Raw genomic sequence first — 13,630 nt, 5'->3', positions numbered from 1 at the left:
CAATCCCTTAAGACATCATAGATTAAAAGTAAGCAAAGTATGCTAGCTTTTCTAAATTTTTATATCATCTCTTTCTGACAACATTCACATTGCAAATAGAGACCAATTTAGCTGCTTCAGCAGTTCTGTGGTAAGCTCCTCCCAGTTGAATTTATTATCAACCTATAATCCCAAGAATTTATCACTGTCAACCTGGGTGAACAAAGGCAGGTATTGCACCTTGATCTTCCACAGGGATATGACACTGGTCGCTAGGGGTTGGAAACGAGAGTGGTGTAGGGATTGCCCAGGATGTTGTGTAAGTAGAGACAGCAGCAGAGTACAATTTTGGAAGGGATGGGAAGTACTGTGAGTAGGATGTCAATGATTTCAGGGCACGACAATTGATAGGTGAGGCCCTAGAGAAGGACATGGTGCATTTAGTCCAGTCCAGCGTGGTATTGGGTGATTTGGGAGGGGCTTCTTTGCAGCTCACTCTAGGGGATGGTGGGAGAATTAAGGGTGTGCAAGGACTTGAAAGGGGAAATTAATGCAGACTAGGATGGGGGTAGTGCCCATCTATGAACACCTTTGTGAGATATTAATGGGCAAGAGAATTCTTGTCAGTGTGTTTCCACCAAAAGAATCTCTGTTCTTGTCGACCAACACCTCTAACCAAATGCCTGGACGCTAGACTCACATATCCCATCCCATTATCATATGCCTCTCCTCTCTACACTGTTGATGCCACTTCCCAATATACCAACAACCTTCATACTCATGGTCTTACTGCTTTCAAATACTATCTCTCCTAATGACCTTGGGACTAGAAAACCACTACCTCATTCCTTGTACAAGTTACCAATTACATCCTCAGACAATACCACTTCTCCGTTGAGGGGAAGATACATAAACAAACCAGCAGCACAGCAATAGATGCCCACATGGTACTCTCTTATGCTAAGCTATTTGTGTGACATTTAGAGAAAACCTTCCTAGCCTCCCAAAACTCCAAACCCAATGTCTGGTTCAGGTTCATTGAAGATATATTCACGATCTGAACACAGGGCCAATACGCACTATCCTCATTCCTCCAGACCCTAAACAAATTCTAAAACCCACTTCATTTAGTCCTTTTCAGTCCTAAGTGCCACCTTCCTGGACATCACCCATCTCTGATGGCTCCACCCATACCTCTGTCCATATCAAGCACAATAACCACCAAAAGTAACTGATGTTGGACGGCTCTCACCCCTTCAATATCAAAAAAATTGCTCCCATTTAGCCTGGCCCCCTGTGGTTCAAATGGTTCAAATGGCTCTGAGCACTATGGGACTCAACTGCTGTGGTCATTAGTCCCCTAGAACTTAGAACTACTTAAACCTAACTAACCTAAGGACATCACACACATCCATGCCCGGGGCAGGATTTGAACCTGCGACCGTAGCAGTCGCGCGGTTCCGGACTGAGCGCCTAGAACCGCTAGACCATCGCGGCCGGCGTTCCCCTGTGGACGGAGTATCTGCAGTGAACAGAATTCCTCTCCATGTATGCTGAAGGTCTCACAAAAAGCCTTCACAGACAGGCATTACACCTTAAACATAGTCTGCAAACAGATTTCCCTTGCCATATCCTCAGATGCCCCTAATCCTTCTACAGACCCCAAGAATCAGCTGCAAAGGAGTGGCCCCCTCCCCCACATTGCCCAATATCACTCCAGCCTTTTGCAACTGTGTCTTACGATTATCTGCCATGATGCTCAGAAATGAGGGACATCCTACCTATGATCTTTTCGAGACCTTTTAAAGTGGTGTTAAGTTCCCCATACTACCTACAAAGCTTCACGGCTTACCTACAAAGCTTCACGGCTAAATCTCTCCCTACTCCTAGCCATAGGGGTTACACCCTCATGGAAGATCCTGGTGTAAGACCTGTCCAGTTCACCCATCCAGCACATCCTACTCTAGTCCTGTCACAGGCTTATCCTATCCTACCAAGGCAGGGCCATCCGTGAAAGCAGCCACATCATATATCTACTCTGCAGTAATTTCTAGGCAGCATTTTATGTGGGCATGACTATCAACCAGCTGTCCCCAGAATGAATGCCACTGCCAAACTGTGGCCAAGAACAGAATTGACCACTAAGTGGCAGAACATGCTGCTGAGCACATGTTCGAATACAATCGCTGCTTCATAACTGTGCTATTTGGATCCTTCTGTCCAGCACCAGCTTTTCTGAACAACAAAGATTGATTGTATCCTTTGCAACACATCCTGCACACCCATAATCTTCCTGGTAGGTGCCCATTTGTTGTATGCACATCTCACGCACTTTTTGCCTCTCCCACCTGCATTCCTAGCCCACGCACCTGCTGTCTCCCTTCGAGGTGTGTGTAAGGCTTACTTTCAGCAAACGTCCCACTGAAAAATAACTGGTTACATAACAACAAAAACATACTTATATTTTCATACAACACACACACCCACTGTCTCTGAGCCCCAACAACCAGAGACAAAGGCTTGTGTGTGTATTTTCTATTATGGAAGGACTTTCAAAGAGATTTATATTTTAGCCATATTTTCCATTGTGCTGGTATGCAACTCAACATCTGTAGATGTGGTGAATAGCCATCTAATTCTTTCCATATCATTGTTATTCCATCCTTGACTTTCATTGTTTGGTTACATAAATAACTTAAAATGTTATTTAACTCAGAAGTAAACTCATTAATTACTATTGTTGAGGATTTATCATAGTTGCTACAACTGTTTCATTTCAAAGATTTTATGGTGGACATTACTTCTACTGGTGTAGTGAGTGTCACACCCATATTACACAAGTTATTTGTAATGACTGGTCTTAGAAACCGAGTTGCAGTGTCTACTGATCAAACCCATCTTTTCAGTAACAGTTATGCAATGCTTGTAAAAAAGGTTTTGCAACACTGCACAAATCTGAACCAATGTACTGTTTACTCTTAGAGCTATCTGTCCTCTTCATCTCTTTTTTCACCAGTATCCTCCTTCACTATATCCCACACATGCTCTTCATTTTGTTATCCGATGTAGCTTTTCCTCATACAGCATTTGCTTTGATATCTGTATAAAGGTCTTCAATATTTTGCAGTATGTCTTGTAATGAACTATACCACATCCTAAGAATCTGTTTCTGATTGATACAGTTTCCTTTTTGTCTTATCAGACACCTTTATTCAGTCAGTAATTGGCTTGATTGAAGACTTTACACTAATCCGGGTTACTCTTAGGGGAAAACAGTTTTCAAATAAATTAAGGATTTTATCAACACAAGTTCTGCATTTTTCTTTCACGTCATGAGCACTGTAAACATCAATCCCATTTGTCATTGAGGAGTACCCTAAAATACTCAGTTTTCAGCTTAGTTACTATCCCCTCAAACTACAATTTAATACAGTTTGTATCCTAATCAATACTAACATCTAAGAAAAAGAACAGCATGTCGTAGAGGGGGCCACTGAATATTGGTTTCATAACATGTGTTTGTTCATCAAATCTTTCTATGAAAATAGTTGCTGTTTTTGAGCCGTTATCTACTGTAATGGGAAAATGACAGTGGAAATGAAACTGAAAGATAATGTTACTGACTAATTAACTATTACTGGCAGAGTTCTTATGAAAACCTACACTAAAATCAGCAGCTACCATTATTTCTTGACTAATTGGTAAATAGAAAGTCAAGGTGATTTAGGATGAATGTGCTCTGCATACACTTACTATTATGAAGGATTTATTATGAAGTCCTGCTGCACATGCTGTTCCATGCAAAATTTATGAATGTGTGTGTTCTTAAATTTATGACAATTCCTGATTAATGTATCAACTCCTCCTCTCCCCATTTCTGCTCTAAAAAAAAAAAAGAGGGGCTAACATGAACCCAATAACATTTAACACATCTATGCCAGTGGTTACACACTATTCAGACATGCAGGTTATGTCAACTGTATTTGATAACTAATTCTCAATCCCCATTCATAGTCCTTTAATACAACAGAAGCAGTCACCATCACACACTGACAGATGTAACTGGATGAAAATAAAATTCCTACCAATTGCTGAAAATTTTTAACGGGGCTGATTCTGCTGATACAGTATAACAGAATCATGTCATTTATTTGCTTGTCCAATAAGTATCCTCTGCCAAACATCGTAAGAGGTTTGCAGAGTACAGATGCATATGTAGACTACTTATTTTGCAATTATGTGATGTTTCACACATTTTTGTTATGCATTCACATATTTTTTTTTAATTATATAAGGAAGAACTATAATACTGGATGCAAGTATGTATACAGTGAATTACAACTCAAAAAATTATTACTCATCTTCTTTTCAATTTAAATATGATTTTCATGATGTAAAAAAATATTATGAACTGATATGTATTCTAAAAATTACCAAACTGTAACACAAACATAAATAAAACACATATTCATGTTTTGTAAGGATTCACCTTCACATAATCCTTTTTTATCTGAAAAGCTCTGACTGCATGCGATTCTGCTTTACAAAACTCATTAATACACAAGTAAGCCTGAGCCATATTGCAGTGCAGGCTATAATTATCAGGGTCGCACATCAGACCTAAAAAGGAAAACAACATTGAATGAGGCACCCTGCAATTACTATAATAAACAGAATATTTTCTTTCTTACTGCTACAACATACCTCTATTATAGAAGTCTAGAGCTCTATGATAGTCTTCTTGCTTGAAGGCCATGTTCCCATTTATCTTGAACCATCCTAAATCTTCCATGGCCAATTCCACCTGAAAGGAAGTAACTTATTAAAGGAACATCATGGATAATGTTTAAGAATTAACTAACACTGTATAGTTATTTTGGACAGAACACCACTTAATATTTGTTTGGAACTATAAGGCAAACAAAACTTAATAGTACATAAGTTACCTTGCCATATTTGCCTGCAGCAACTTGGAAAACTTTTGGAAACCTCAACTGCTGATGACACGTTAAGACAGCATGATATATAAACTTACAACACGAATTAAATATACCACTTCCATCCAATATAACTTGTCCAACAGGCTGCGAAACAATTGTAAAGATTAGGTTAATTCCTGAAAGAAACTCTGATGAGATTTCCTGCAGCATATTTCTAAAATTATGGAGTAAACATATCAATACAACCACATGGTTTCTGAACAGCTGTTCAAAAAATTCAGTCAGAAGAAGGCCTTTTGTAAGAATACAGAGAAAGACTAAGAGAGATAAAAAATTAAGTAAAAATGTAATAGGTAATGACATTGTTAATAATATTATCTCGCTGCTGGGAATTAGCATTTCACAGCAAGGGTGATATCCTCCCCACCTAGTGGCAGCTCATGTTCTTGTCACAGATGTGGCTGCACTTATTGGCAATTACTGTGGGTGTACTATCATGTCTAGGAGAAGTATGGCACAGCACGGGGCAGTCTGGTGACTGGAATTGTAATAGTGCCAAGACCTTGGAGCCAGTGTCTAGATGCAACGGACAACTGCAGGAGAGTAGTTGATGTGATGCTATGACCATGCATGGCATACCAGCTAAGCTTCTTTGGGTATTGGTGTGGGTAGTCCAAGGAGTTTAGTTATGTCATGTTCCGTAGATCACACACACACACACACACACACACACACACACACAAATAGTGCTAATATTAATATTACTGAAATTTTTAGTTTTACACATGCAACTACATTTAGAGGTTCTTTCTTTTTAACCAGTTCTGAAACAGAAACTCGTCCATGGAGAGGAGTTGGTGTCAGCATGACTCTGTGTAGATGGAGGATGGGGCAGGTGTTTTCACTATCAGACAACAGCAGCAGTGGAGCAGAAGGCTGTTCGGAATCACTAGCAAAGGAGAACACAACTAATAACTTGCAGTACAAGAAAATCCATCTGGAGAGATGATTCAGGAAGCATGGGATGGAGCAGCGAAGCTGGTTGACGGCTGCTGCCTGTCAACACAGGGAATCAGGGAATCATTCTAACCAGATCAGTGGACAGCTTACCCAAGTTTCCCTGGCGTATACAATGTTCAAATAACTTACAGGAATCGAAATATTAGCAGTTTAGAAATCACCTGGCTGCATTCCTGAAGTTATTTGGACAGTGCTTGACTTCACAAAACTAAGAAAAACAGCTCAGCTAGGAGTGAGAGTTGATTGCTGTGGTATGATTTCTTATACGAAAGAGGAGAGTATGTGTGGTGTGACCAGTGCTAGCTTCTACTGAATAGAAGTGAGCTAGGTCTGTCCCACTTATGTCACCTATTACCTAAATAACACAGTGAGGCAGAAAATACCTGCAGTGGACATTGATTTCAATTTTCGCACTTGAAATAAAATGGATCTGATTGCTTTCCCACTCCATCCCAGAGGGAGGAAGGGAGGGAGATGATTGCTTTTCCATTCCACCCCAGAGGGAGGGACGCAGGGAGAGAGATGATTGCTTTCCCATTCTATCCCACAGGGAGTGAGGGGTGGGGGGCGAGAGAGAGAGGGGGGGGGGGGAATTTTCCCTCTCACAGCTACAACAATTGAAGTAATTATTCAATTCTGAAGATAGTCAGTGATCACACTTTACACAACTCACATTATCTCGCAATGTCATTTTAACTATATATCCGGTAACAGAAATTTACTTAATTGTTATGGCGCGCATCTTGTACCCTTTGTGATTATGACCACAATTTTTTTTAAATATACTGTGATTTTCATAATTATGCTAACAGCAGAATTTGATGCAACTGTTTGCACTCCTTGCTACAAAACAAGCTGATTGCCTGGTGCTCTCATAAAGACTATTTATTACCAGCTGCTGACAACCCCTTGCATTCTCATCACCCCTGGCAAGTACTGCCAAACTGATCCACTGATACAGGCACTGCCCTCCATGTTGGTTCTTACCTCAAGTTCTTGCTCAAATGGCTATCCACTACTCAGAACCTCCCACTGTACAGCTAATGGTACCTTTACTAATTCCAGCATCCTATAGCACTACCGCCACAATTTCCCTGGCAAAATAGTGTAATACAAAGAATCAAATTTCTTAGATGGAAAAAATAAATTATAGTAATACCAGCAATGTGTACACAGCAGGTTTACTGTCCAACCCGTGACTATTTCATTGGCGGCTCAGCAGAAACCCAACATCAGGAAAGAAATCAACGATGTCATACTTGAGAGAACTATTCCAGCTTGTGACTTAAGCAGTCCAATGGGGGTCTGAATGACTGTCCTCCCATGTGTGTGTACAATGTCTTACTGTTGCCACATCTCAATTGGTCCAGAGCAATTTCCTCGCATAACCATTCTGAAATACAAACTGTGGCTAGCTAAGAATGAACTTGTAGCAAATGTAACAACTCTGAAAAGAGATGAAAAACTTTAAAAAAACTAAAGCAGAGAAACTGACCACTGGTTACTGAGATCGGTGGACTCTCCCCTCCTTACAAAGAGGCATAGTGCTGTGGACTCTCCTGTCCTTACAAAGAGGAATAGCATTCACAGATGCTAGGTCTGCCTCGATAACTGAGTCGTCAGTGCGGCGGAATGACATGCAAGGGGCCCTGGGTTCAATTCCCAGCTGGGTCAGAGATTTTCTCTGCTCAAGGACTGGGTGTTGTGTTGTCTTCATCTTCATATCATCGCCATCGACATGCAAATCGCCAAAGTGGCGTCAACTAAAAAGACTTGCACCAGGCGATCAGTCTACCCTACAGGAGACCCTAGCCACACAAGATTTCATTTAATTTTACCACTCAATCTGGGAATTTTCCAAAATTAATGAAAATTATTTAATAGGCAAATTCCATATCAGCACTGAAAAGTTATCATTCAACATGTCTGCTGTAGGAGCCCACATGGTAATAACCACTGCTATTGATCCTTTAAGTTTGTGCTGTTGAAGTGTTGTCACAACTTATCATACTTTTTTTTTCTTCCAAGATTGAAATAAAAATCGTTTCAGTACTACCCTAAAGATAATGCTCACATAATGATTTGATTTTATTGGCTGGGATTATATACTGAAAAGAGATTAATCCTCAAACACTGTAAAAATTTATATTACATACAACATAAATAAGAAGCATCAGGTTTTTAGGTTTTTATCCTACAAGTTCAGCGTTCTAACTTCACACACTGTACACTTTTTGCTCTGTGGGTGTAAGGATTATGAACCTCATTTTGGTAATAATATGCTGCGTTAGTCAACTTTACAGGAGACCTCACAGCTTGTAGGTGCCATACACAAACTATGAACAGAAGTCAACACTGTGATACTCAGTGTAAAGACTGATAACAAATTATAACGGAATCCATATACGTTAACATAATAAAGAGAACTGACATTGGTTCACTGTGTACTACGGGTAATGTCATATTACGTTAGCACACAATAGTTTAATTTATGAACTTCTGTCTTTTATACAATACTATGAAATTACTGATAAAATATTATTTCACGAAAAAAATTACTATTGAATATTATGTAACATTATGAAGTTGGCAAGAATCATAAAAGAAGTTTGTATACATGGAAGAATCCTGGAGATACTGAAAGGTATCAGATAGATTATATAATGGTAAGACAGAGATTTAGGAACCAGGTTTTAAATTGTAAGACTTTTCCAGGGGCAGATGTCGACTCTGACCACAATCTATTGGTTATGACCTGTAGATTAAAACTGAAGAAACTGCAAAAAGGTGGGAGTTTAAGGAGATGGGACCAGAATAAACTAACTAAACCAGAGGTTGTACAGAGTTTCAGGGAGAGCATAAGGGAACAATTGACAGGAATGCGGGCAGAAATACAGTAGAAGAAGAATGGGTACCTCTGAGGGATGAAGTAGTGAAGACAGCAGAGGATCAAGTAGGTAAAAAGACGAGGGCTGCTAGAAATCCTTGGGTAACAGAAGAAATATTGAATTTAATTGATGAAAGAAGAAAATATAAAAACGCAGTAAATGAAGCAGGCAAAAGGGAATACAAACGTCTCAAAAATGAGACCAACAGGAAGTGCAAAATGGCTAAGCAGGGATGGCTAGAGGACAAGTGTAAGGATGTAGCGGCACATATCAATAGGGGTAAGATAGATACTGCCTACAAGAAAATTACAGAGACCTTCAGAGAAAAGAGAGCCACTTGTATGAATATCAAGAGCTCAGATGGAAACCCAGTTCTAAGGAAAGAACGGAAAGCAGAAAGGTGGAAGGAGTATATAGAGGGTCTATACAAGGGCGATATACTTGAGGACAATATTATGGAAATGGAAGAGGATGTAGATGAAGATGAAATGGGCGATATGATACTGCGGGAAGAGTTTGACAGAGCACTGAAAGGCCCAAGTCGAAACAAGGCCCCTGGAGTAGACAACATTCCATTAGAACTACTGACAGCCTTGGGAGAGCCAGTCCTGACAACACTCTACCATCTGGTGAGCAAAATGTATGAGACAGGCGAAATACCCTCAAGACTTCAAGAAGAATACAATAATTCTAATCCCAAAGAAAGCAGGCGATGACAGATGTGAAAATTACGGAACCATCAGTTTAATAAGTCACGGCTACATAATATTAATGCGAATTCTTTACAGACGAATGGAAAAACCATTTGAAGCCGACCTCTGCGAAGATCAGTTTGGATTCCGCAGAAAAGTTGGAACAAGCGAGGCAATACTGACCCTACGAATTATCTTAGAAAATAGATTAAGGAAAGGCAAACCTACATTTCTAGCATTTGTAGACTTAGAGAAAGCATTTGACAATGTTGACTGGAATACTCTCTTTCAAATTCTAAAGGTGGCAGGGGTAAAATACAGTGAGCGAAAGGCTATTTACAATTTGTACAGAAACCAGATGGCATTTATGAGTCGAGGGGCATGAAAGGGAAGCAGCGGTTGTTGGGAAGGGAGTGAGACAGGGTTGTAGCCTGTCCCCGATGTTATTTAATCTGTATATTGAGCAAACAAAAGAAAAATTCGGAGTAGGTATTGAAGTCCATAGAAAATAAAAACGTTGAGGTTCGCTGATGACATTGTAATTCTTTCAGAGACAGCAAAGGACTTGGAAGAGTAGTTGAACGGAATGGACAGTGTCTTGAAAGGAGGATATAAGATGAACATCAACCAAAGCAAAACAAGGATAATTGAATGTAGTCAAATTAAGTCGGGTGATGCTGAGGGAATTAGATTAGGAAATGAGACACTTAAAGTAGTAAAGGAGTTTTCCTATTTGGGGAGCAAAATAACTGATGTTGGTCGAAGTAGATAGGATATAAAATGTAGACTGGCAATGGCAAGGAAAGCATTTCTGAAGAAGAGAAATTTGTTAACATTGAGTATAGATTTAAGTGTCACGAAGTCGTTACTGAAAGTATTTGTATGGAGTGTAGCGATGTATGGAAGTGAAACATGGACGATAAATAGTTTGGACAAGAAGAGAATAGAAGATTTTGAAATGTGGTGCTGCAGAAGAATGCTGAAGATTAGATGGGTAGATCACATAACTAATGAGGAGGTATTGAATAGAATTGGGAAGAAGAGGAGTTTGTGGCACAACTTGACAAGAAGAAGGGACCGGTTGGTAGGACATGTTCCGAGGCATCAAGGGATCACAAATTTAGCATTGGAGGACAGGGTGGAGGATAAAAATCATAGAGGGAGACCAAGAGATGAATACACTAAGCAGATTCAGAAGGGCGTAGGTTGCAGTACATACTGGGAGATGATGAAGCTTGCACAGGATAGAGTAGCATGGAGAGCTGCATCAAACCAGTCTCAGGACTGAAGACAACAACAACAACAACAACAACAACAACAAAGTTGGCTGCATGAAGCGGCCTCTTCAAGAACCCAGAAATATCTGTCCCTGAACACCAGCATACATGTGTGCCGAGTGATATGCATCACCTTTCCTCAGGTTTTTATGAGAATACTTTAATTTTTTCAATAGTAGTAAACTGTTTCCCAAGCACAGGGTATCATTTAATACTGTATCTCATCATCAGTAGATTTTGTTTTCATTCTTACAGTATATAAAATGTTACCTTATATGTAATTTTATGGATCTAATTGACAGAGCAACCCCAAATTAGTGTGATGTGATAGCCATAGGCCTATCATGGATAAAACTTGAAAAATAATGGCTATTTCCTGAGTGACAAAATAACTGCTGTGCTGTTTTACAGTTACTTCACTCTACAGCACTCTACAGAACAGTGGGAGTGTGGAGAGAGGTAGGTACAGTAGTATGACAGGACCATAAAGACAGCAAAGCACAGCAGCGATACTCAGATGCCATCACATACTGTGATGACTCGTGTTCTGCTGTCACCAACAATATACATCTCCCACTGGTTAGAGTTTGCTCAATTAATTACACAGATATAATCATAAGTTTGACAAAATTCCCATTTAGTAGGTGAAACACGTTTTCCACTGCCACTGTATGTCACATGAAACAAAATTATTAGCCCCTCCTTGTGTTGACCTTCCACATACATTTTGGGGCCTATACACGCATATCGAAACAAATCTTATGTCCAATACTACAAGAGAAAAAGTATCTATCATATCTTCTTAGGGGGGAACAAAATAAAAATTTAAAATTAGTTAGTATGTCCCACAGCCAAGTGACATGTCACATAATATAGAACAAGAAAATAAATGGCAAAACAAATTCATGAAAGTAACCAACTAATGAAAGACATAAAATGGATTTAGTTTTAAAATTGTTGTTATTCGTCTAGTCAGAAAAAACCTGTCTTCTTCATACATTCCCCTCTTTCTGGCCACCACAATGTCAGTTCCAATTTACAAGCAGCTCTGGCTCATCACTTACTGTTATCACATCATAACTGCTATCTGGTTTGAGCCAATGCAGTAGTCACGGTCACTGTTGTTTATTATATTTCCTCCCCCACCGGAGATCTCACTGGAATATCCTCTAACTACAACAATAAATACTATATACGAAGCACAGTAGGCCTCAGATCAATCACCGCAACTATAAACAAACAGGAATCATCAGCTTTGTCATGAACTTGGCATAAGTACAGTATTTACACTGAAAACAAGTTTATTGATAACAAAATGTTTTTCATTAAAAGACTTATTTTTAAGTACATATTTAACTTTGGGAGGCAGTAAATCTCTAACGGCCTTCTGCAACACAATAATTTTCAAATAGTGACGACCGCTCCGAAACGCGCAAGACGGCAAAATAAATTAGTCATCAGAGATCAAGGTACTCAAATGCAGTTCCTAGATGCCACAGTTATTTCAAATAGTCACGCACATTCCGAGAGGCTGTAGTATAATGAAAATGCCAGATTAAAAATGTACAGTGGTCTTCAGTTATTCGATCACTAGTCATAATAATACCAAATTCTATTGAACTGGATGTATACAAGTATAAAAAAAAAACCTCACCACTTACTTTGTTTCGGCTCTATAAACTATGATGACACCGTGTCAAAACACAACGGCGACGTGTACCACAAATTCAGTCACGTAAAACTGTCAATTATACGACATTATAAAACAGTAACGACCACTTCATTACGCCTATCCATTTTCCGGGAAGACCACGTGAGTATCTGACACAACACAAGTTTGACCATCGAAGACTCGCTGAGTATCTGACACTTGACAGGAAATGCCAATTCAACAACAAGTGTCAACAGTAATTCGAAACGCATGACACAAACAATCAACACAACTTACTATGATGGTTTATTCAAGTATAACGTTGTGTCACATCTATGGTGTTCATCGTCAATAAATAATAAAAGGAACATACCTCTCGCGCCAGAATATTCCAAGTCGCGTCTCTCTCCTACAGCATCTCAAGCAAAGATACATTAAACACATAGGCGTTAGACGTCAAGTTCAGAGGTAAAACACTACGAAACTTGTGATTCCCCGACCACAGCCTTAGCACTTATTTTGTATGTCGAGTTGCTCACAGCGAATATGATGTTTCCTGAGTTCTGCTCCTTATCCAAGAAACGTATTAACTTCATTCCGACCACCAATTACTCAAAATATAAGCATTTAAATTACTTACCGATACTCTATTAGATTTATAAAATAATTGCGCTTTTAAAACACTGGAGTGACGTAATTAATTACCCAATGATCTCTGACTTTCGTGATTATAATTTTGTGAGCCTTTTTGCAGACACAATTTAAAGTTGCCTCAGTCTTTAAACCATTAATGATATTGTTTCGAAAACGCGAATCATGTGATTCTAAATCAAAAATCATCTACCTTGACTTCTTTTTCAATTTAGTTTAAATTTTGATAACAGTTTTCTTCAAAAGCCGTTGAGTCTCCTTTTTTTGTTATTTCACTTCTGTGCGAACAGCTGTACCACAAATAGTCTACCTATCTTTTAATTTCTGTGACTAGTTTTGGTTGCTTCTTCATCATGATAGCTAGTATTATACTTTTTTACATTTTTATTCATGTTTTTTTAAATTTTTGTGTATGTATTTTCGTAGGGACAAAAGTTCTCTAAGAGGTTGCTTGTACTGATGTTCTATTAGCCTGTGCTGAATTATATGTTAGACAGCTGTACAACGAAAAATCTACCTATCGTTAAATTTC

At 39.1% G+C, this 13,630-nt stretch overlaps 1 protein-coding gene across 9 annotated transcripts in view; it reads right to left on the bottom strand.

The window, feature by feature from the left end:
* Positions 1 to 12,885, bottom strand: part of LOC126362397 (uncharacterized) — a 335,074-nt gene extending 322,189 nt beyond the window's left edge. For 5 of the 9 annotated variants that reach the window (XM_050007876.1, XM_050007883.1, XM_050007882.1 and 2 more), the window contains exons 1-4: positions 12,821 to 12,885; positions 4,926 to 5,063; positions 4,684 to 4,783; positions 4,469 to 4,599 (exon numbers count right to left, since the gene is read on the bottom strand). In XM_050007876.1, coding sequence (XP_049863833.1) covers positions 4,469 to 4,599; positions 4,684 to 4,771 — 219 coding nt within the window. In that variant the 5' untranslated portion in view covers positions 4,772 to 4,783; positions 4,926 to 5,063; positions 12,821 to 12,885. Of the gene's footprint in view, positions 1 to 4,468; positions 4,600 to 4,683; positions 4,784 to 4,925; positions 5,064 to 11,860; positions 12,048 to 12,457; positions 12,777 to 12,820 lie in introns of those variants that run through there. The other 4 variants (XM_050007878.1, XM_050007879.1, XM_050007877.1 and 1 more) reach the window with 4 other exon arrangements.
* Between the last annotated feature and the right edge of the window lie 745 nt (positions 12,886 to 13,630).

This window comes from Schistocerca gregaria, chromosome 1 (assembly GCF_023897955.1).
Source record: "Schistocerca gregaria isolate iqSchGreg1 chromosome 1, iqSchGreg1.2, whole genome shotgun sequence".
In the NCBI taxonomy this organism is placed as follows: Eukaryota; Metazoa; Arthropoda; class Insecta; order Orthoptera; family Acrididae; genus Schistocerca; species Schistocerca gregaria.
This window is presented reverse-complemented; position numbering and strand designations above follow the sequence as displayed.